Source organism: Protopterus annectens, chromosome 15.part0 (genome assembly GCF_019279795.1).
Source record: "Protopterus annectens isolate FY-2018-M chromosome 15.part0, PAN1.0, whole genome shotgun sequence".
Classification (NCBI taxonomy): domain Eukaryota; kingdom Metazoa; phylum Chordata; order Ceratodontiformes; family Protopteridae; genus Protopterus; species Protopterus annectens.
The window spans coordinates 608,556,699-608,579,645 of NC_056749.1; the positions used below are offsets into that span (position 1 = coordinate 608,556,699).

At 37.1% G+C, this 22,947-nt stretch overlaps 1 protein-coding gene across 1 annotated transcript in view; it reads left to right on the forward strand.

Annotated features, from left to right (window-relative positions):
• LOC122789861 overlaps positions 1-22,574 on the forward strand; it is a 74,143-nt gene extending 51,569 nt beyond the window's left edge. The window contains exon 5 of the mRNA XM_044057295.1: positions 21,769-22,574. Coding sequence (XP_043913230.1) covers positions 21,769-21,852 — 84 coding nt within the window. The 3' untranslated portion in view covers positions 21,853-22,574. The remainder of the gene's footprint in view (positions 1-21,768) is intronic.
• The last annotated feature ends 373 nt before the right edge of the window (positions 22,575-22,947 follow it).

The window sequence follows — 22,947 nt, forward strand, 5'->3', positions numbered from 1 at the left end:
CAGGGTATACACAGAAGAATTCCCTATATGAAACAGTTCTAATCCCTTTACTTCAAAAAAAAAAAAACAATTTTAGCTAATACACAGTCCACAGCTTTGCTATATTGCTTTAAGCATGACTATTCAAAGCCACACTTGTCAACAATATGCCAAGGCATATACAATTTATGATACTGCAAAATACTTTGCAAGTACAAAAAGACAACCTTTCCACGGCTTACACATTTAAAAAGGGCATGATTATAGAAAAAGCTTCATATTTCCATATTCAGTGTAACTATGTTACACTGACATAATTTGCACATCCACATAGCACTGCTACCCATGGATATGCACTATGTACTTGTGCAGCCCTGAACTAGGAGTACTGCCCTAAATTTAAATACAAACCATACCTGGGTGTACACAAGTATACTTAGTATTGCATTTAATTTTAAAAATAAGTCAAAACCTCTTTCTTGCAGGATAATTACATTAACCTAATTGCCTTAATCAAGGTTAAAGTAATATTCAGCAAATCAGATATACTGTAACTAATTAAGAAAGTACAGCAAATCCCTTTTTAACCATACAGAAATAAAAGAAATGTTCTTCTTTATTGTTAGACAAAGATAGAAATCACCATCATTAATAAAGAAAAAATAATAAACACACATATAGGTTCATAGGTTGGTACTAGGCTATCGGCCCTAGGGCCTATACAAGCCTAGCCATAACAATTCCATGGATATTTCTTCCCACAATATTTACTTCCCTGGACCCCTGTCTAGCAGGGCAACTGACGTGATCCCCAGGATGAATTTCCTATCTCCCATCCAGTCATCAAGGTTCCTTTTGAAGAGGGCCAAGGAGGCGCTCTGCTTGACATGTATGGGCAGTCTATTCCAAAGTATGGGGAGTCTCTGGGTGAGGAACCTATCCCTCCAGCATGTTTTGTTCATTGTGATGACAAGGTTTAGATCCCTGGAGCATGTGGCTCTGTGGGATTGGGATCTCTTTAAGTGGAGCATGTCCAACCGTTCAGGGTTTGACATGGCCTTGTATGTTAAGCAGAGATCGCCTCTGAGTAGACAATATGCCACAGAGTATAGCTGGAGTTTTTTTAGACGGTCAGCATAGGGCATCTGCTTTAGGCCTGTGATTCTTTTAGTGAGGTATTTCTGCGTCATTTACAGCTGTTGCAGATATCTTGTGAGGTACATACCAAGTGGGGCATTGCACTCTATAATGGGTCTAATGAGGGATGAGTACAGCGGGACAATGACCTCCTTTTTTCTTGATCAAAAGCCTTTAGTGATGAGGTGTGCCACATAGAAGGATTTCCTGACTGTTGTGACAATGTGGTTACTGAAGGTGAGACCACTGTCTACCTGTGTCCCTAAGTCTCTCATCATACTTTCAGTGCTTAGTGTACTGCCACCTATGTGATAATTCATGGGTACATGGTTTTTCCCAAAGGGGATAACTATACATTTCTTGACATTAAGCTTGAGCCCATGGCTCTGGCACCAAGCATCTGTTTCTGTAAGGCCCTTTTGTAGAATATCCACATAATTTGGGGATTCAATAATGGCTCCCAGTTTGCAGTCATCTGCAAACTTTGTTAGCCCGAGTCCCTTAGTACTGGCCTGTACTTCAGAGAAGTAGATGCCAAACAAGAGCGGTCCCAGGACTGAACCCTGAGGTACTCCACTTGCCTGGAGCTGGATTTGGAGTCGGCTACTTTTACAGTCTGGGTTATGTCAGTAAGCCAGTTGGCAACCCATCGAGTGATGTAGGGATTTATGCCCAGCTTATTAAGTTTATCTATGATTCCAGAGTGAGGGATGGTGTTGAAGGCCTTGGTGAGGTCCAGATAGGCTGTGTGGACCACCTTACCAACGTCCACAGCTCTGGAAACTGATTTAAAGAAGGCAATCAGGTTCAGGAGACCAGATCGGCCCTTCACAAATCCAAACTGGGTGTGGTACAGTGTTTGAAGGTTGCCAATGACTTTGTTTATAAGTTCCATGATAATGCGTTCCATGCCCTTGCAGATCAGGCTCATCAGACTGTTCGGACAGTAGTTCTCGGGATCCAAGTTGGATCCCCCCTTGTGAAGTGGGATAACTGTAGCTGTGTGCCACTCAGTGGGCACGAAGCCTGAGGTGAGGCTATGATTACACATGACACTTAGGTGAGGTGCCAGTTCATTTTGTAGTTCATGTAGTACACAGCCAGGGATGTCATCTGGTCCCATGGATGCTGTATTCTTAGCTTTGGAGAGAGCAGTTTCTACCTGTGTGGCCATGATTACCAGAATTTGGCAATATTTTTGGTACTGAGATGGGCCCTTTAGGGGGTGGGGGGGTGAAGTTGGCTCTAAATCAATCTGCCAGGATACTGGCAATATCCTTCGGATCTGTATATTTAATGCCATTCTGTTGTAGCTCAGAGCATATCTAAGCATTGCAATTTAGATTCTTGACATAACTATAGCATGCCTTGTGGTTGTCTCTGGAATCTTAGGCAATTTTATTTCCGTAACTAGCTTTGGATGGTTTTATGAGGGATCTCAGCTTCTTACTGAGGCTGGTAAGGGAGTTTTTTGCATCCTGGGATTTTCCTCTCTTCTGCAATAGTTTCTTTCTTTTGTTGTATAGTTTGTTTATGGCAGGGGACCACCAGATTGGCTTCATTTTTTTGGAGAAGAGCATCTTGGTTCTATTTGGGATGGCACAATTCAAGTAGGATTGGATGTGCTCGTACAGTGCCTTAGTCTAGGATTCAGCAGTTGAACTTTCAGCTCCCATCTGCATGGGTGTCATGAAGTTTGTCACTTCTGACTTGAGTAGCATGATGTTGGCTTTGGAGAAGTTTTTTTTTACGGAGGTTTCCTTACTGGGGGGTGGGGGTGGGATGTGGATGTCAAGGGTGATTTGTTTATGGTCTTCCATGTTGGTAATGACCAGGTCTAGAATATGAGAGCCCCTGGTGGGACAATGGATTAGTTGATCCAGGGTGTTGGAATTTATGAATTCCAAGAACCATTGGGAAAAGGTGTTGGTACCCAAGTAGTTTTCCCAGTTAATGGCAGGGTAGTTGAAATCAACCAGTATTAGGGTGTTTGGTTTGTGTCTTAATATTTTCCAGTATGTTTAGAAAGGTGTAGTGAGAATCTTAGGGCATGGTGGGGTATATGTAGCAAGCTGGGTCTACCTGAAAACACCGACATGCGAAAACACTGACAACGAAATCACCGACACCACAAAACCGAAAGTTCAAAAACACGAAACTTCACATGCCCGACAAACCACAATCCCGACAATCAACAAACAAAACAAATCCCCTGTCCAAAAAGTGCACACACATCACAAGCACACCAAAAACCTTACAAACCTACACTAAATCTTACATACACAACTGTCTATTCACTAACCTTAACCCAAACTCTAAGGTCCATCACTATCGTACACTCACATAACTCGCGCCCTAACCCTAACATACTTAACCCGCTCCTAACCCTACAGTCTGTCACTATCATACACTCACCTGACCCGCACCCTAACCCTAACCCCACACTTACCTTAACATGTCGGCGTTCTCAGCGTCGGGATTTTCAACTGTCGATCATCTCAGTTGTTGATCTTCCGGTGTTGGTGTTCTTGTCATTGGCATTTTGCAGTTTTGGCATTATCAGGTAGACCCTGCAAGCTACAATTTGCATTGCAGTCTTACCTAGTGTTAGTTGGACCTAGAGAATTTCAGATGCATTGTGTTGAGTAACTAGCCTGGAGGTGTGAATATCCTTGGTGAATATGGGCATTCCTCCACCTTTAGTGTTTCGGTCTTGGTTTGGTGGCCGAAAAGTGTGGTAAAAGTTCTAGCCTGGTATTGCAGGGGTGCTCTCTGGAGCCTGGAACCAGATCTCAGTTACTGCACAGATATCAATGTTCTCCATTTTTAGGAGTGCCTCAAGAGAGTGCATTTTGAGGTTTAGACTTCTAGCACTGAGTTGCATTACCTTCAGATATTGCATGCTTGTATCTGTTATGGTGGTGGTTTTGGCCTTTTTATACCTTGCCTAAAAAAGGCACTATAGGGGTGGCAAGAGCTTTAGCCAGTAACATGAATCCCAGGGGTGACAAGTGCAGAACATCTCTGGCAAAGCATCGTGGCTTATCGATCATGTCATCCCAGGCAGACAGATACTGAATCCCCTTTGAATGACACCAGAAGCTTAGCCAATTGTTGAAGTCAGTCATTTTGTCCTTATACTGTGGTATCATTCTGGGCAAAGGCAGGAAGCTTCTCAGGGCTAGGGTCATACCTGCCTGGGCCACATGATCCGAGAGTTCTTACATGTCTCTTTTCATGTAGTCCAGGGAGGTACGTCTCAAGTCATTCACTCCAACATGGACAATGACAGAGTCATATTTGTACTTGTTGTGGAGTGACTTGAGTGCATGCATTATGTGGCAGATCCTGGCACCCAACAGGCAGCTGACTGTAATTTTCTCCTTGTTCAGCTTGATGAGTGGGACATAAGTGTGCCTGACTATAGAGTCACCTATGACTAAAGTGTTGGCTACGTTGTCTTGCCTTAGGGGCTGTTGTTGGGTGGCACACTGGTGTTGTGAGCTATGTGTCACTTTGGTTGTGACTGGTGTTTGTTTGTGTTTCAGCTTCAGAGGTCTTTGTTGCTTGGGCAGGTTAATGTTAAGGGCCTCCGCATATGTGGGTTTAGTGTTGCTATGTGTGGGTGTTGATGGTGTGGGTTTTGAAGGGCTATGTGTTGCTAGAAGTGTAGTGTAGGTGTTAACCTTCTCCTCTTGACTGTCTAGCACAATCTTGGCTGGAGAGAGCTTTACTTCCAGTTTGGCTATGTAAGTGCATCTCTCGCAGGTTGTAGTGTTGGGAGGTAAAAGGAGAGGGTTGTCTGTGTACATGAGGCAGCTGCTGCATTGCCCCAGTATGCCCAGATTCCCCAGGTGGACAGGAGAAATCACCAGAAGCTGACCCTTGGACATGCCTGTTTAGGTGCTTTAGTACAAGAGCTGTTTTCCCTTACCTTTTCAAGGTGCTTTGCAATTATAGGCTGTGTAGTACCTACGATTAATTTCTCCTTATTAACAAGGAGAGCTGAGTGCTTGTATCAGTTTCAGGCTTCCTAGTGCTTTCCAGCAAGTTCTAGAGCAAGTGCTAGTCACAGGGGTTCAGATTTTAGTGATACTACTGAGAAACCAGCTAGTTCCAAGGGAATATTTCAAGAGCAGACTTTCTGGCACCTGGAATAGTTTAATCATAGCCCTGCACTGCTGCACGATGCAAAAAATGTGCAAAAACGTGCGTTTTTAAGCCAAAAAGTTGAAAGGGACAGAAATCAGCCCAAAATGGCTAAAATTACAATTTCAGAGCTAGAAACCACTCCTCTAGTGTTAGACAGGCAGTACAATGCTCACAACTCCCACTGGTAAGCAGTAGGACTTCCCTCTACCATAGCAAGGTCTGGATAGCTCTGAACGCAGAAAATAAAATCCTGAAACCAGCAAAGCCTGGGATCTGGACTATACTAGTTAGGAAAGGTGGGAAATGAGCAAACAAGATATTATTTATTTATTTATTGTTTGTTAAAACAGGCTAAACAATGCAATAATACACTAAATAAACACAGAAAAGTCTAACACACTTGAGTGTGTAGCCCTAAACAGTAAATACAATTAAAACTCTACAAAATTAGCAATTTAAAACTTTTTAAATGAAGCAAGGCAAGTGCACAACTGAAAAATGATTTAAGAGGCAGTAATACAGTAGAATAAGTAGCTAGTCTACATATACAGAAAAGTCTGTATATACAGAAAGGCACACAAACACACATATACTGTGTAGCTTAGCCAACAAATAGGCTTATGTACCCCAGCTTGCCACAATTCATCCTTAACCAGAGAAAATGTCACAAACTCAAAACTGAAACTGTTTTTTGATTGAATCGTACAGGCTATAGGTCACATTAAAGGTGGTAAAAATGTTGAAATGATTTATTGTGGTCTCATTTTTTATATCACAAAAAATGGCATTTTAATAGGGGTGTGTAAACTTTTTATATCCAGTGTAGTTCCCACATCTCTAATAATATATATATATATATATATATATATATATATATATATATATATATATATAAACAATTCAATCTTTCCAAATTCAACCAAGAATCATTCCTTAATCTACTTCATTCTACCAAGTGGACTCCCCTAAAGACAACTCCCCTTGATGAGGTAGTATAGAACTTTGATATTTTAAGTATTCTTAAACTAGCCCCTCAGTGTACTAAAATAATAAAACCATGTCCCATGGCTAACAAAACTGGGTATACAGTTAAACACAGAAATACAGCATGGAAAAACTACCAAAAAGTAGGAACATTACTGATTTACAAAAATACTGTCAGCTATGTAACCTTGTCAAAAAGCACATTACCGTGGATGAAAAGCAGTACTACAGCCACCTACAAACTGTTCATAGCAATAACCCCTACAATTTCTGGCATTCAAAAAACTTACTTCCAAAGCTGGTAACTAAAACAACCCCTATTCCATATCCTGACAAATTTCCACTTCAAATTACCACCCTTTTCATCACACATTTTATCAACAGTATAACTACTCTAACCAGAAATAAGACCCTTAACACCTGCATTACCCTCCAACAATACTACATTCTTTATGTTTTTCCTCTGCAGCTTCTTCATTTACAGCTACAAGCTCTCTCTCAATTCCAGTATCCTACACCCAGTCACTCCTATCCTAGAGCCCACCTCTAACCCACCTAATTTTTCACTTCCTTCTGTTCCCACCAACTATATAAAAATGCTTCTAAAAAACTACAGCCTTGTTCAACCTTTGCAGATAACCTTCCTGCTGAAGATCTTAAGATTGCTGCAGATGCTATAGCTTACCCTATTGCCTTACTAAGAGGTCAATTCAAGAATCTTATGCTACAGAATTATGGAAAATGTTGCATATCATTCCACATCATGAAGGTGGAAACTTGAATGAGATGTCTAATTCTTGACCCATAGCCTTACTATTGCCACACTCCAAAATCTTAGGAAAAATGCACATGCAAATAATTTCTTAAACATTTGATCCAAAATTATTTGCTTACTTTAAGTCAATATGGACAACTCGCAGTACTACTTCAGCCTTCATTGCCACCATCAACAAAGCCAGAAACTCTGGGAAACTAAGTTCTTCACTCTTTGTACACCCATCTAAAGCTTTTGTTACCATATCACATCCAAAATTACAACAGCTCTATACCTTTGGCCTCTCTCCGTCCAGTATCCAATTGTTCTCCAGCTCTCTGTCTCTCTCTAATAAACAGCAAGCTGTGAAGTGGGATAGCACCCTCTCTCCCTACCAACTCACTAACATTGGTGTTCCCCAAGGTTCTTTCTTTGGCCCTTTGCTTTTCAATTCTTTACTAACAATCTTCATACTTTGTTCTCTCAAGGCACACTAATACAGTATGCAAATAATTCTCCCATCATTCTGTACTGCCAATAATAATAAACTCCTGCAAGAAGTAATCCAGTCTGCTTTCTCCAACACTGAATCTCGGTTCACTGACTCCCAACTACCATTTAACCCTAAAACAACACAGACTGCTCCTTTTCACTCCCAAAACATGCTCCCTTAACAACTCTAATTCTACAATACATTCTCAAAGTAATATATTCATTAAAGTTGTCCCACATACCAAGCTATTAGGTGTTATAATAGATGACAAACTAAAATATGAACGTGAAATCCTTGCCAATATAAAGGACTCATTAAAAAAGTTACATTGATAAAAACACTACCTAAAAACTTCTACAAAAGTAACACTAGCTAATGCCTACCTAATCCCATCATTAGTTTATCATGCCCCAATTCTAACTAACCTAAACATTATACTCAAAACCAAGCTAGAAGCCTGCTATAACAAACCAGCTAAATTCATTACTAGTATTACAAACAAAACACATCACTGCTACCCATTGCAGTCTCTCAGATGGCTTAAGTTAACCTCACCAGCTTACATACACACAACTTGTAGTCCCTCACAACATAATCTATAAACCCTTTGCCTGTCCAGTACTAGCCTCCTTTATCCACACACACACTCCTAAAAGATGATGATGAAGATTTGAAGACAAACTACTCTTTGTCCACCTGTCAGCCAGTACCTTTACTCTTACCAGTAGCCACAATATGGAATAACATCCCAGCTGAAATCAGAACAACTCCTAACTTCCATATCTTGAAACATTCTCACAATTCATGTCTCTGCTGATGTACTAATCCTAATTAAGGAATGAAAAAATATTAACTCTTAACCTTTGTCACTGATTTTTCTCTTACTGATATCCTCTCCTCTCTTACTTTTTCCATTTTTCCCCATCTCCCCTTTCCTAGGAAGAGTCCTAGAACATTCTTATTTGTCACTGATTTTAATCTAGACCTGAAGTTTGGTAATATTTGTTACTTTTGTACCAAATATTGTATCTTTGCAAGTTGAATGTGATTTTTTACTTATATGTTAAATATCAATGCAATGCTCAAATGTTTGGGATGGATTTTACCAATGTAAAATCAAAAATGTATCTTATGGAGCTTCTGCCCATGGGCCTCTGCTGAAAATGGGTACTCCAGACCCAGACAAAATTTCCAGGTCAAATAAATGTGCAATAAACAAATTTATCTTTTTATAAGAAATTTAAAAAGAACACTTGCAAACTAAAGTTTAAAAAACTTTTTATTGGAGTTCATGAACTTGACCTCAGTTACAGGATAAGCACATTCATCCATTTCTGGACAATTCATTAGATCAGACTTTGTTTTTATAATATCTTTACTTAAGACAATACTTACAGCAGGGTTTCAAAGGGAGGAGAGGGTGGATTTAGGAATGTCAGTCACAGATAGCATAGGTCATTTTGAGGCACTGTTGGTGGTTACAAATGAAACAAGTTGCATCTGTTAATCTTGTCAAATGGGGTTTCCAATCAAGTTAACCCAGGACTATTGTCTTAAAGCCTAACAGTGAGAAAATATAATGGGTAAACTGTATAATAATCATTCACTTCAAAAATGTCAATCAGTATAACTTAGCAGTTGGAATTTGAAGCCTAACTGATAGGGCATTAGGATATTATGAAACCTGTGGAGGGGGGTTGTCCTCTGGGATGTCAGTCACATTGATATAACAGTTGAAAATTGAGGTCCCATTGGTGGAGATTAATGGAGAGCACTTAGCCAGTAAGATGGATGTGTTGGTGCGCATAGGAGTTTTAATTGGCTAGTAGTGTGGGGATTTCAGTTAAGTGCTTAGGAGGTTAACTTAGACCTTGCAACAGTGAGACTGATAGGGAAGTGGTTAAATTGGAAGGAGGTTTAAGAAAGCATGTGATCTGATAAAGTATTTCCACTCAAGGAGGCTTCTTTCAATCAGTACACCAGTAGAGGTTTCCTAATAAAAGAAACACTTCTGTAGTGAAAGTGGATAGATAATGTTTAAAATGTGGGGGAAACCAAGTGTAGAATGTTTTCTGGTGTTTAAAGTGGAGTAAGAGCCAAGCAAGTCAGGTGCTACTAAACCAGTTAATCTGGGTGCATAAATCGGTTCTGGATCTGTAGTACTGAAATATGCAAGCAACTGCATTCAAACTCATGGCTACTTAAATGACATTCAATGTTGGTTGTGATGCAATATAGCAAGGAGTTCATTGCTGCATTTGTCACTACTAAACTGTAGCAAAAAACTCCTTTGTACAGTTCATAACATACATTGTATGTATGTGTATCTCTCCCTCTCTCTCTCTCTCTATATATATATATATATATATATATATATATATATCATATATATATATATATATATATATATATATATATATATATATATATATATGTATGGGAAACGTACGGATCACTGAACGGCAACATAACAAAGAAAGATTTGGCCGGGCATACTTGCGCAAAAGGACTTTTCACCAAAAAGCACTTTCGCATAAGTATGCCTGTTGCGGAGATCGCACTACAGGGGCATAAGGGAAAATTCCCTTTTCCCCACCATAGTGCGACCTCGGAGTGAGAATATTTAAGTATGGGGTGTGGGGGTGTAGGGGGGCTTGCCCCCCTGCAAAAATGTAAAAGTAATGTTTTATTCTTTTTTGTTTAAACATACTTTAACAAAAGCACTTTTTCTGTAAAAGTGCTTTCATTAAAGTGTGTTCGGTGATTGTGGATTCGGACTATTGAACTTTTGTTCAGTAGTCTTAGATCCATATAAACACACACACACACACACACACACACACACACACACACACACACACACACACATATACATACAGATATGCTTTTTGCAGGAAGGTAAGCCCTCCCTGCACCCCCATGTTTCTTTTTTGCAGGTTCTATCCCACCCCACCCCCAGTTTGTATACAACAACTCCATGATCACACCACAATGAAAGAAATGGGGAAAATCCCTGGAAGTACACCACCAGCTCACACAGTGCAGCACACTATGATAAAGCAAAATGCAATATTACTCATGCAGCTTTAAAATAACTTATATTAGTGATCAACAAATCATCTCACACTGTACAAAATCCTTTACAATTACTAATTATTATTTTTTTTTTAAGTTTTCCTCATTTTGATAAGTTGAGTTGCAATAAAAAGACATACATCAAATTATATATACATATGGAGAAAGATATCTATACACACATTATATATATATATATATATATATATATATATATATATATATATATATATACACACACACACACACACACGGGGGTATATATATATATATATATATATATATTTATATATACACACACACACACACACACACACACATAGATATATGTGCGTGTGTGTGTGTGGGGGGGGGGGGTTATATTACTTCATCAAGTTTTCAGAAACTTGAAATTCTTATGGTCGAAACCTTATGATCGAGTTTCCGGAAAGCTCCACTTCACCCCCTACAAATTATGCATACCAATACCGATACTGCACTTCAGTGGGGAAAAGGGTAAATTCCTTGATTCCCACTGTACCATGATCTACAAAGAATTGCTTCAAATGAGAATTTAGTTTCCAAAAACTCGATAGAGTCATATAAACCCATGTATATATGCATATGTATAATATTATATAACATTATATCTCTGTATCTATCTATACATCTTATGTATCTACATATGTATATATGCATACCTAGAGAGAGACATATGAGTTTATAATGAATGATCACAGGTAAGTTTGATCAAAACACAAAACACTGAATAAACTCGCAATCAATTACCATTAATCTCCACTAAAATCATCAAAAAAATTAACTGCAACCAGAAATTAAATATACTAATTAAACGATTGCACAAACATGAAGAAAGGGCAAAAACACTTCAGTTATGTAATGGTCAATCTAATGAGCTTCAACTATTACATAATTTGACAAACTGTACCAACAACAAAAAACACCAGTGTTTTGTCACAGAAAAAATGCATGCAGCAATGACTCATATAGCACACAAACACGTCTCTTTCTCTCTCTTTATAGAAAACAAAGCAAGTCGAACTAGTGAAAAAGAGGAAATTTGCAAATATTAGAGAAGAAGATCACAAAATATAAAGAAAAAAGTGGAAAATATCCAAATGAAAAAAAAACAGATTAACAGTTAACTAGAATTGCTATGGGAAACAAAAAAAAAACAGTTTATTAGAAACTGACGGATGACTTTATGGAAAATATCATTGCAACTCAGTAAAGATTATCAAAAAGTATTAGTCTATAGATGAAAAGAAAAAGAAAAAAACACACTAAGAGCTGATTAATCTATAGCAATACATCAGCCATTTAGTGTTAGAAATTCCTAAAATGCAAGATTAAGCCTACAGAACCCAAAATCTGTGAAATTCAAAAAGAAAACAAAGGCAGTATTAGTCGATTGACTCAAGCTGATTATAAAATGTCATATAAAATTTCCTTATAAACTAACTTCCATTAAAACTGAGTTCAGAGTCAATTCATTAGGCAGTGGTAAAACATCTTAATGGTTGAAGTGTTGTAGGTAGGGGATGCTGCTTCTGTTGGAGATAAATTCATTTAACCCTAGCGGTTGGCAGGTATTAAGTCTCGAATGCCAAAATACCTAAATTTCTATGATGGAGGAATCCTGGTCTCCCATGTGAAGGATGTTGTCATTCAGCACAGGATATGAAAAACAAACCCAGTGAAATTCCTGCAGTTAGTGCTATGACTGTAGAGATGATTTTGATGTATTTTTGGTTATACTGCATATATATTCCTATACATTGGTCCACATAATAGCTTCAGTAACTGAGACAGTTTGAAACATATACCACTCATTTCCTATTACAGACTCTCTTTTTATTGTTTCTGTATGTTTAATTCATGATAGATGATGGAAAACTGTTGTTTAGGTGTGGGCAGTACCTACATTTCCTGCAGAAGAAGGTGCTTGGGATGGATTTGGAAGTCCTTGTTAAGGAAGAATGCATGCATTTGTCATTTCTAGCAGTTTTCTGAGATTCCTGACTCTCTTGTACTCAAAAAAAAAAAAAAAAGTTTTTAAAACTAGAATCCTATTTGTGTCTCTTGCAGCCCTCTTTCTTAAAATAAACTCTAAATGAAGAACAGTATTTATTTTAACATTTATATGAAAATGCAGTCTTCTTGAGAATGAATAATGAAATATCTTCAGCATCAAGTCAATTAAATAAGCTTTTTACCTGATCATGTTTCCCAAATTAGACTAGAAACTCAACATGTCACCCCCAAGTAACCACTACAATGAGTAATACCAGACTCCTTTGGGTTAATTTTGTATGGAGAGTGACTGTTCTGAGGTTATATGGTTTGTTTCACTCATACATCCTACATTTTGGGGACTGGACTCTGAAACAACAAAGCTTATTCAGTCTTGTCTGTTTATCATTGATTTGATGGTTTTCACAACTGTACAGACTTTACTAAGGAAGAATTATTTCCTTCCATGCATAATTAGGTGAATGTTATATCTGTCCTTACAAAACCAACTTTTGGCTTGCTTGTCTTGATATATTGTGACACTGTTTGTAAGCTTCCTTTTCTTGTGAAGATTACTACAAAAGCAATGTATGTGTAGTTTGATTCCTTTCTATCTAGCATAATCTCTATGACCCATATCAATCAGGTGCAGGAGACACCATAAAACTGACTAATCCATCCAAAAGCAATGGACAATCTCTTACAAACAATACTGTCATATATGAGTTTGGTCCTCCTCGATATCTTGCTCAAAGCAGAAAAATTAGCAGAACGAAAGTTAACAGAGGTAGACTCAAACATTAAAAATTTGTATTTTAATAATTAAAAGAAATACAAATGAACAAATGAAAGGATTAAGCGCTTTCATCTGCAGACATAACCAGACTTATTCAAAATAAATTATGCACATTCATAGCAACCTTTTAATTACCCCACTCCTAATGATCACATGTTCATTCCCCTACAATAAAAGCTAAAATGCAATGAAAATGTAATTGGAATGCAACTAAAACCTGAACGGGTGTAGCTACCTTTTTACCTGGTCTTAATGAATATGTATCTATTGCCAGTGTTCTTAGTCTTAAATCTTACTATGTTTAAACTGCATTTGGTATTGCTTGGTACCTGATTTTCACACCTGTTCAGGTTTAATTGCATTCCAATTACATGTTAATTGCATTTTAGCTTTTTATTGGAGGGGAATGGACATGTGATCATTATGAGTGGGGCATTTAAAAGGTTGCTATGAATGTGTATAACTGATTCTGAAGAAGTCTGGTTATGTTTGCAGACAAAAGTGCTTAATCCTTTCATTAATTTGTATGTCTTTGGATTATTAAAATATATATTTTTAATGTTTGAGGCTACCTCCGTTCACTTTGGTTCCAGTAATTTTTCTGCTTTGAGCACGTTTTGTTTTTTTTCGGTTCTCAGTCAACTTGAAATCTTCTCTGCATTTGACGTGGTGCATTGTTTCCTTTTGGAGCAACTCTGCATATGCTATGGTTTAACTGACCGTTTTCATTTGGTTTATATCAATTTTCTAGGAAAGAACAAATTGATTTCTGAGGCAAATGTTCCTAAGTGAGACCCACTCTATATTTTAGTGTTCATCAAGACTCTATTGTGTTCCTATTATTCACCATACACATACTGACATGGGGGACAGCATCATAAGGAGGAGAGTTCAGGTTACTTTTCCTATGCATATGATAATAAAGTACACCGCTCCTTCTCTTGGGACAACTTGGCCTCCCTTGATTGTTCTGAAGGCTCCAAGGAAGCTCTAAATGCAAGCACATGTTAAATAAAATGGAGGCTAAATTTTATTTTCAATACAAGAAACCATCTCCCAGAGGTTTAAACTCTGAATTGGATAGTAATATCTTAATGAATGATAGTTGAAAGCTCCGCAATGGTGAAACTATATGCTTGATATATAAACAGTGAAAAATTTTTGTATTTTCACAAAGCATTCCTATAAAATGTGAATTCACAACTACCAATTAATTAAAAGATAAAATGATTTTTGTTGCATTTTTTGTTCCCAACAGCTGTCCCTAGGGACCTGTCCTCTTTTGCCAGGTTTAGAGAACCTGACTAGCATCCAAAAACAACCAGCAAATAGTCTAGAAGAGACTATAAATATTCAAAAAACAACACAAATTCCACACTGATGAAATTTAATAGAAAATAACAGTCTTAGCACCTCAGCCACAACAGCCTTCAACGAGTACCTGAACCTGACTAGCATCGCCTGGGCTAGAACCAGCTCACATTTGGAGTCAGTGAGGAGACCAACGCTTCCTAGGGTGGCAACATATTGCTGATGAGAAGCAGGCATTTTGATTTCCACCCTCTTGCAGGTACCCATTCATGTTTCATGGACAGACATGCAATGGACATATTAGCAATCATGCTGCATCCATAGTGACTCAGCCACTACTCCCTGCTTGTTCCTAGCCTCCATATGGGATCAATTGTGAGATGAACTCAAATGTTATCCTCCCTCCCAGGACTGGAAAAACCATCCTCTCTTGCCAGCATCATCTGATGCCCAAGCCTCTAACTGACCCCAGGGTCACTTGTTTGATGCCCAAGCCACTAACTGAACCCAAGGTCACTTGTTTGATGCCCAAGACACTAAATGACCACAGGGTCAATTATCTGATATCCCAGCCACTAACTGAACCCAGGGTCACTTGTCTGATGCCCAAGCCACTAACTGAATTGAGGGTCACTTGAACTGTAGCTGAGGCTTTACGTCTCTCTGCCATCATGATGCTGGCTATATTCCTGTTATAGTTGGTGTAATTTTGCATTTAAGAAATCATTCAAGTTCTGGCTAAAATTTCTTTGCTTCCTTAGAAGGCAGAAATGCTGAAATACTCAGTATAGCTGTTAATGAATGATTCCATTTATCAAGAGATTTTTTCCTGGTTGCTGGTGGCATTTTATGCAAGGCTAGGTCATCACTACAAGGTGTTCCAGATATGTTTGCCACTGAGAGGGTATAACCTTTATATCAGTACATTTGAAAGACAGTACAAAACATAACTGGCCAAAATCTATGGCAGTTGTCTTGCTCAGTAATGGCAGAAGCACTGGTACAGAAAAGCTGCTACAGATGTTCAGAACAGCAGTTAATCTTTATTTCAATAACATGCTTGATACTATAAAAACTCAGACATTACTTCAATGAGGCTGACACCCATATTATAAACTTATGAGTTAGGTTTCTTTGATATACAGATCTGTTAGAGTGCACAGCTTGCAATCTTTGTGGAGCACGGCACATGGAAGCAATAGCATTTAAAAGACAAAAATCACAGAGTTGCAGAATGAAAAGTGCAACTTAAGCAACACGTTTATCATGACTGTTTTTTGAAGAGATGAATGAACTGTCTGGTGAGTTAAAAAAAATACAGAAGGAAATAACTGAGCACAACAAAAACATATTAAAACAGAATAAATCAGATTACTAGTTAGAAGTGCTGTTCAACTGGGAAAATCAACATGTCAGAGAAGGAACTTAAAGACATAATGACAGAGACAGTACTAAGAACTGATGCTGACATGATGATTGAGACAGTACTAATAGAACTGATGTCAACATGATGATTGAGACTGTACTAACAGAACTGATGTCAACATGATGATTGAGACTGTACTAACAGAACTGATGTCAACATGATGGAGACTGTACTAACAGAACTGATGTTGACATGATGATGGAGACAGTACTAATAGAACTGATGTTGACATGATGATGAAGACAGTACTAACAGAACTGATGTTGACATGATGACTGAGACAGTACTAACAGAACTGATGTTGACATGATGATGGAGACAGTACTAACAGAACTGATGTTGACATGATGATGGAGACAGTACTAACAGAACTGATGTTGACATGATGATGGAGACAGTACTAATAGAACTGATGTTGACATGATGATGGAGACAGTACTAACAGAACTGATGTTGACATGATGATGGAGACAGTGCTAACATAACTGCTGTCAAAGTTGCATGTAGGAACATATGCAATATGTCTTTGTACTAGTTTCCACTCAGTAAGTTCCTGAAATGAAAAGGAAAGGTAACAGATGCATCAAGGAGAAGAGGCATTCACAACGGAAGAAGGAAAGGCCATAGATGCTGCAGAAGATGGCACCATTAATGTCAACTTGGGTGTGTCACATACTGATAATAAAGTACTAAATCTCTGATTATTTAACTGGATCCATGTTTAATATTCTTTTTAATGGACTTAATTTTGCCCCAGCTAGGATACCCAGAATTGAGAATATTTTAATTGAATTAGTCAATTTCTGTAGAATGATCTGTCCTAGAGATTTCTACAGTGTTCAAACAACACGTATGGGAATATAACTTTATTGCCCAAGGATGAATTATTATCATCTATGTCCTCTATAAAATACTATTTTATTACAGCAGTGACTTTTCATCAGGCGAGGATCAAAGTGCAACTAACATGTAATTTTGGTTGACAAAGGTGATACGATATCTTTACACAAAAGCAAGATTTCTAATGCATTAATGTCAGATTACAATAGCATTACATTTTTATTACAAGTGTTTGAAAGTGAATTTTAGAAATTTTTTTAAATTTTTTTTGAGATTGCCTAGGTGGTACAATTTGACTAAATGTGAATGGCTTGCAGTACAACAGCTTACAGGAATTAAAGACATTGTGGCCATCTGCAAAGCAGATAAATGGAGCACTACAGAAGTGATAAGTAAGTTATAAAACATTAAAATGTACTTCAAAGTCCTTAATAACTTAGAATATACAAGTTCAGATCAAACTCCAATGCAGGAATATCACATGGAATTATTAGCATTATTAAACATATGAAAAACTTAGGATTTTGAATGAACAAAATATTAGTATATTATGTATCCGTCATCCTTTAGATGCAATATTCTTTATTTATTAAAGAACATTCTTCTTCTTTCAGCTTTTTCCCTGTTAGGAGTCGCCTCAGCAGATCACTTGTCTGCTCATAATTGGCAGTGGAGTTTTACAGTGCTGAGGTGCCAGCCCAGCGCACAACCTTCCACAGAAGGCACACACACACACACACACACACACCTAGGGCCAATTTGGAGTGTCCAATCCACCTACAGCATGTCTTTGGGATGTGGGAGGAAACCGGAGCACCCAGAGAAAACCCATGTGACCACAGGGAGGACATGCAGACTCCGCACAGAAGGCACCCCACCCAAGAATCGAACCAGAGAACCTCTTGCTGTGAGGTGGCAATGCTAACCGCTGCACCACCGTGGCCGCCATTAAAGAACATTCTAAAGGACTATATTAATACCCCTGGTAGACCCATTATTTCTAAATTTGATTTGTGCCAATAATATGTTGGAATATTTTAGAGTCTGTTCTAAGAAACTATGTTATAAGAAATCACTGGTAGTAATTTTGTATTTAAGAAGTCATTCAAGATGGGGTGCAAATGTCTTTGGCCTATAGAATGCAGAAATGCTAAAGCACTTGGGTGGGGATATAAATAAAATGATGTTGCTGGTAGCTTTTGTAGCCTTTTGCAATATTTTTTAAGAATTATTTTTCTAGTTGCTGATGGAGGTCCAGGGAAGACCTTCTCAGCTGGATGTCTGTTTGTCAAGATGTTTAATCCTGAAAAAAGAGATAACAATCAGACATTTGGCTGTTATATCATCCATACCTTCTCATCTTTCCCCTTTAATTATTACATGTGGAATCAGCTTCAGTTCAGGAACAGGGTGTGATGTCATCATGAAATCCTCACTTTCATCTGTTCATAGGATCATAGGTAATTACTAGGCTAATGGCATAAGAGCTCTTACAATCCTAGCCAGTGTAATTGAATTTTACCCAATATATATATGGCCCCTAAGTGCAAGAGGATAACAGGGATTTGTGCCTATGGTTTGAGTATCTTACAGTTTGTCCATGTCCACAAGGGACATAGGCATTATCCTGGTGTGAATTTGAGATTCCCCATCCATTGATCCAAATTATATTTAAAGAGGGCCAGGGAATGTCTCTGCTTAATGTGAACAGAAAGCTTGTTCCAAAGAGGAGGCAATGTCTGAGACGCATATATGTCTCTCCAGCATATTTTGTTTGATTTGCTAAGTTTAGATCCCCAGATCAAGTGACCATTGGGCTGTTTGACTTGTGGATGTGTAGCAGCTCCATCAGGGCTAAAAAACCTCAGTGCCATCCTAAAAAAGCATAAGACACTCTAATATAGATTCACAGGTCAATACTAGGCTGGCTGTCCTTGACCACTTTTAGTCCAACTAATTTCCCTTTCAAAGGCAAGAACCAAACCCTGCACCTTGTGTTTGCAAGTTAAACACCTTAACCAAATTTATGATTGCAACATGTATGTCCTCATCTAATTAATAGGTTCCACATCAAATAACTTACATGCTCTTACGCTGAGTATCTAAGTGTGTTGAGACCTAAGGCATGAGCCGCAGGACTTATGACTAGCACCATCCACATAACTTTGTGTCTTTTTTTTTCTTATGTGCCTGTCCTGTAGCATTTATTATATTATGATGCTACAAGTCTATATGTGCTTTTAAAGGGATGCTTACAATTTTCCTATTTAAAAAGCCATACGGTTGTTCTAATTAAATTCTGAGAAGGCATATCACCATTCTAAATACATTCTTAAATTTATCTGGAATCTATGTGCTTCTTTGTTTTAAATATATTTTCTTAAGCATTTTATTGTTGTCTCGCCTTGCTGTTTTATTCATTTTGTCTGCTTATGTGTGGGGATTAGAAAAAAGATTGGTCAATAGGTATAGACTAAAAATGGCTGCATGTCTGGAAGATTACCATCAGTGATATAACTTTCAGTGGGAAAATGGAAAAAACTATCAGGAGGCAGTTTGGAAAAGCGGAATCAATGATCTCTGAACAACTGCCCTAGCATGTACTTTGAAGCTTGTTTAATCTTGATTAGAAGCCTGCAGTTCATAAATTCAATTAGATAATGTTTAGTAGCATCAAGGTATGTTACAATACTGTTGGAAAGTTTGGGTAATGCAGTGAACAAGCACATTTCACACATTCTGCTTTTTAAAGTATAGAAAACAGAAAATCAGGCTCCAATATCACACAAAGGAAGAAAACAAATGCCTATAATGCTCCAGTTACATGCAACCATCCCCCCACTGTTGCTGCAATACTCTTTTTAAGAATGAAGTGCAATAATTCATTTCAGCATCTGTCAATTAAAAGTACCCACTGGGACTTCCAGAAAAGTGCCCCCCCCCCCCGATTTTCATGTCCACAACCTGTATTTTGTTTCAGACAGCACTCTGTAATTTGACCAAAGTTTAGCATCATGAATTCTGCATGCTGATTGGCTGACAGTGATCCTACATGTGATCTATAATTGCCTCACATTATTTTACTGATAAAACTAAGTGCTCCTAAAAAAACAAATGTAGGGACAGTTTTATCACTAGTAAATTGAAGTCAGTGTTTTAACAGCTAATGTAAAAATGGTAACAAAAGGCTGACTATACTTTGTTAATTTTATTTTCTTTCATATAAGAATATTTTTTTCTTATTTAAAAAAAGTTTTAAATGTTTACTGTGACACCAAGTTCCATATAATGTGGCGTTTGGTTCTAATTTGTTTAAATCTTTATGAAAAATCTTACTCCATCTAGAATCCCAATGCATCAAATCATTTTATGGTGATGAAGAAAGCCAGGGAAAATTGTTATGACAAAAAGAAAAACTGTACATTCTAAGCAACAGGGAAAATACTAAATTAAAGATTTGAAAGCAAACATAAATTTATTTAAAATACAATTAAAAAGTGCAAAACAGGTTTAAACTGTATTGTGTGTAGAAAGTCAAGAAAGTTTTGCTGTTTTTGTAAGATGTAACAGACTGTTTCATCCTGTTGGTTGCTGAAAGCATGCCATTTACCAGATTACTACATTACTTTACCACACAAGCTCAACCAAGTGAACTTGCTAGGTGAACTCAAGATTATTAATTCTCTAACCAATGATACAAGACAGAAACATGAGACCAGCACTCTACAAAAAATAGTTTACATACATAACTGAAGTGAAAAGAAAGCAGGCAAGAAAAGGTATAGAAACTGCGCAGTATGTAGACACATCCATAAAATGATTATACTACCTGCCATAAAAGTATAATATTAGAGACAAATCGGAAAGGAAGAGAATCAAGTTAAAAGGATCACTTTGTTTACAAAAGCAATAAAATAAAATGAGCTTTCATATATTTCTTTTAAGAAAATATGGAATCTGACAGTTGCAAAGTAGTTACATGTAGTAAGTCTGAGTGAAGGGGAAAATTGAGAACGTTTCCCTCTATAAATTTGCTCATTGCAAGTACATAAAGTTCTTTCATCTATGTGGTCTTTTAATTTTTCATTTTAGGCTGATGGTGACATTACTAATTTAATTTATCTGGCAACATGCATAAAATATGATGCTTACTTTACTGGTAAAAAAAGTCAGGAAGTTAAAGGAGGCCAGTTTTGACTAGATATCTGTCACCAATTACAAAACACACACACACACACACATATATATATATATATATATATATATATACATACATACATACATATATATATATATATATATATATATATGTATATATATATATATATATATATATATATATATATATATATATATATATACACACAATATATAAACATTGGTTGATGCAAATACAAATTATGAATTTTGTTTCTGGATATGCCATCAATATACGTTGACACAAGGGGTTCTTGGCAAGGAAATCACTTAGTCTGAATAGGTATTACTTTCCCAAATAAGATCTATAGAAAATGCCATTGATTTTTTTGTTGAGCAGCGCAATGAATATTCTTTTCATTGTTTGTAAATATGCAGTTTTTAAATATGTTTTCTAACTTGTTCCACACTTTTTCACCAAGTATGTTATTATGTTACTCAGTTGATGCATATAAATGATGTGGTTGACTGACTGATCTTAAACATTTCATAAAGCATTATTAATACGAAATCTCATTTTTTTTTTATTGCTTTAAAGAATAACGTTATCATTGACTTGCATATTAAAGTAATTTTGCCCAGTGTTTACTTTGTACTGTGTTTTAACTTAGTTCAAGTTCATCTGCGGAGCTACATGTCAGTCTGTAACAGAATCGGAGGTAACAAACGACAGCCACCTTGGATGTCAACGGTAGCCAACACTCCAAAATCAGAACTACAGTGTAAAGAAAGACTATCGGTGGAAATGAAGATCATCAGTAAAGCACTGAAATACACACTTATTTTTCACAGATGACAACGATATTATATTAATTATGAATATTCAGCAAATGTAACCTTAGATCTGGATATTATCATGTGAAGTTCTACTATAACAATATTTTTATGTTCAATCTAACAATGAAAGTTATAAAAAAACATATATTTCGGGGAAGACTTAGCTATGTGATTTTTAAAATGTAGTCCATTGGGTACTGAAAGGTATGCACAAAATGAAACATTAGGGAGAATATTCATACTTGGGGTAGAACTCAAGCAAAACATGACAGGCACAGTTTTCAGGTTTTTTGTGCTCTCAGAAAGGAGAATCTCCTAACATTAAAAAGGATGACTGTAAAGGAAGTACTACCATCTAAGAACTGTGCAAGTCGCAGAAGTCTATTTGGTATGACTAACTACATGTGACGTCTATAACATTTCAACAATGACAGAGTTTGTCACTGAGTCACTAAGTAACTTATTAACCTCACAAAAAATCCACACCCTTGGTTTGACTAAGAATAATGACAAAGCATTACAGATTCTAAAAAAACTTTAGTATATGAAGAAATAATGTCTGACAGACTCAGCTTCCATAGAAACAGATTTTTAGTGGTCTGACACAAGAATGTAAAGGTCATTATAAACCAATTCCATAAACCAGCATTTCTCAAGCAGATGTTGCAAAATGTTATTATTCCCTTCTGAAAGGAAGGGCTAGTCACGGTGTAGACGTATGAATACTTTTGTCTCTGGTTATATGGGAAGAAGTTGACTTTGATCATTGACCATACAACACTTGAAATGATATACAAGAACAAAAGATACAAATTACCATTTTTAATCTTTCCAAATATTTACAGTTTGTAATGCTTTTTGTAGAAATGGACACAGTGCCCAAGTCAAAGGAGAGTTACATTTCATGAAATCAGTATTGTTTAAGTCTTTGCCAAAACTGCTATACTTACCAGCTGCAATGTACCCGGAACAGACTCCTTCTTTAGTGCATATGAAGTCATATGTACTGATAG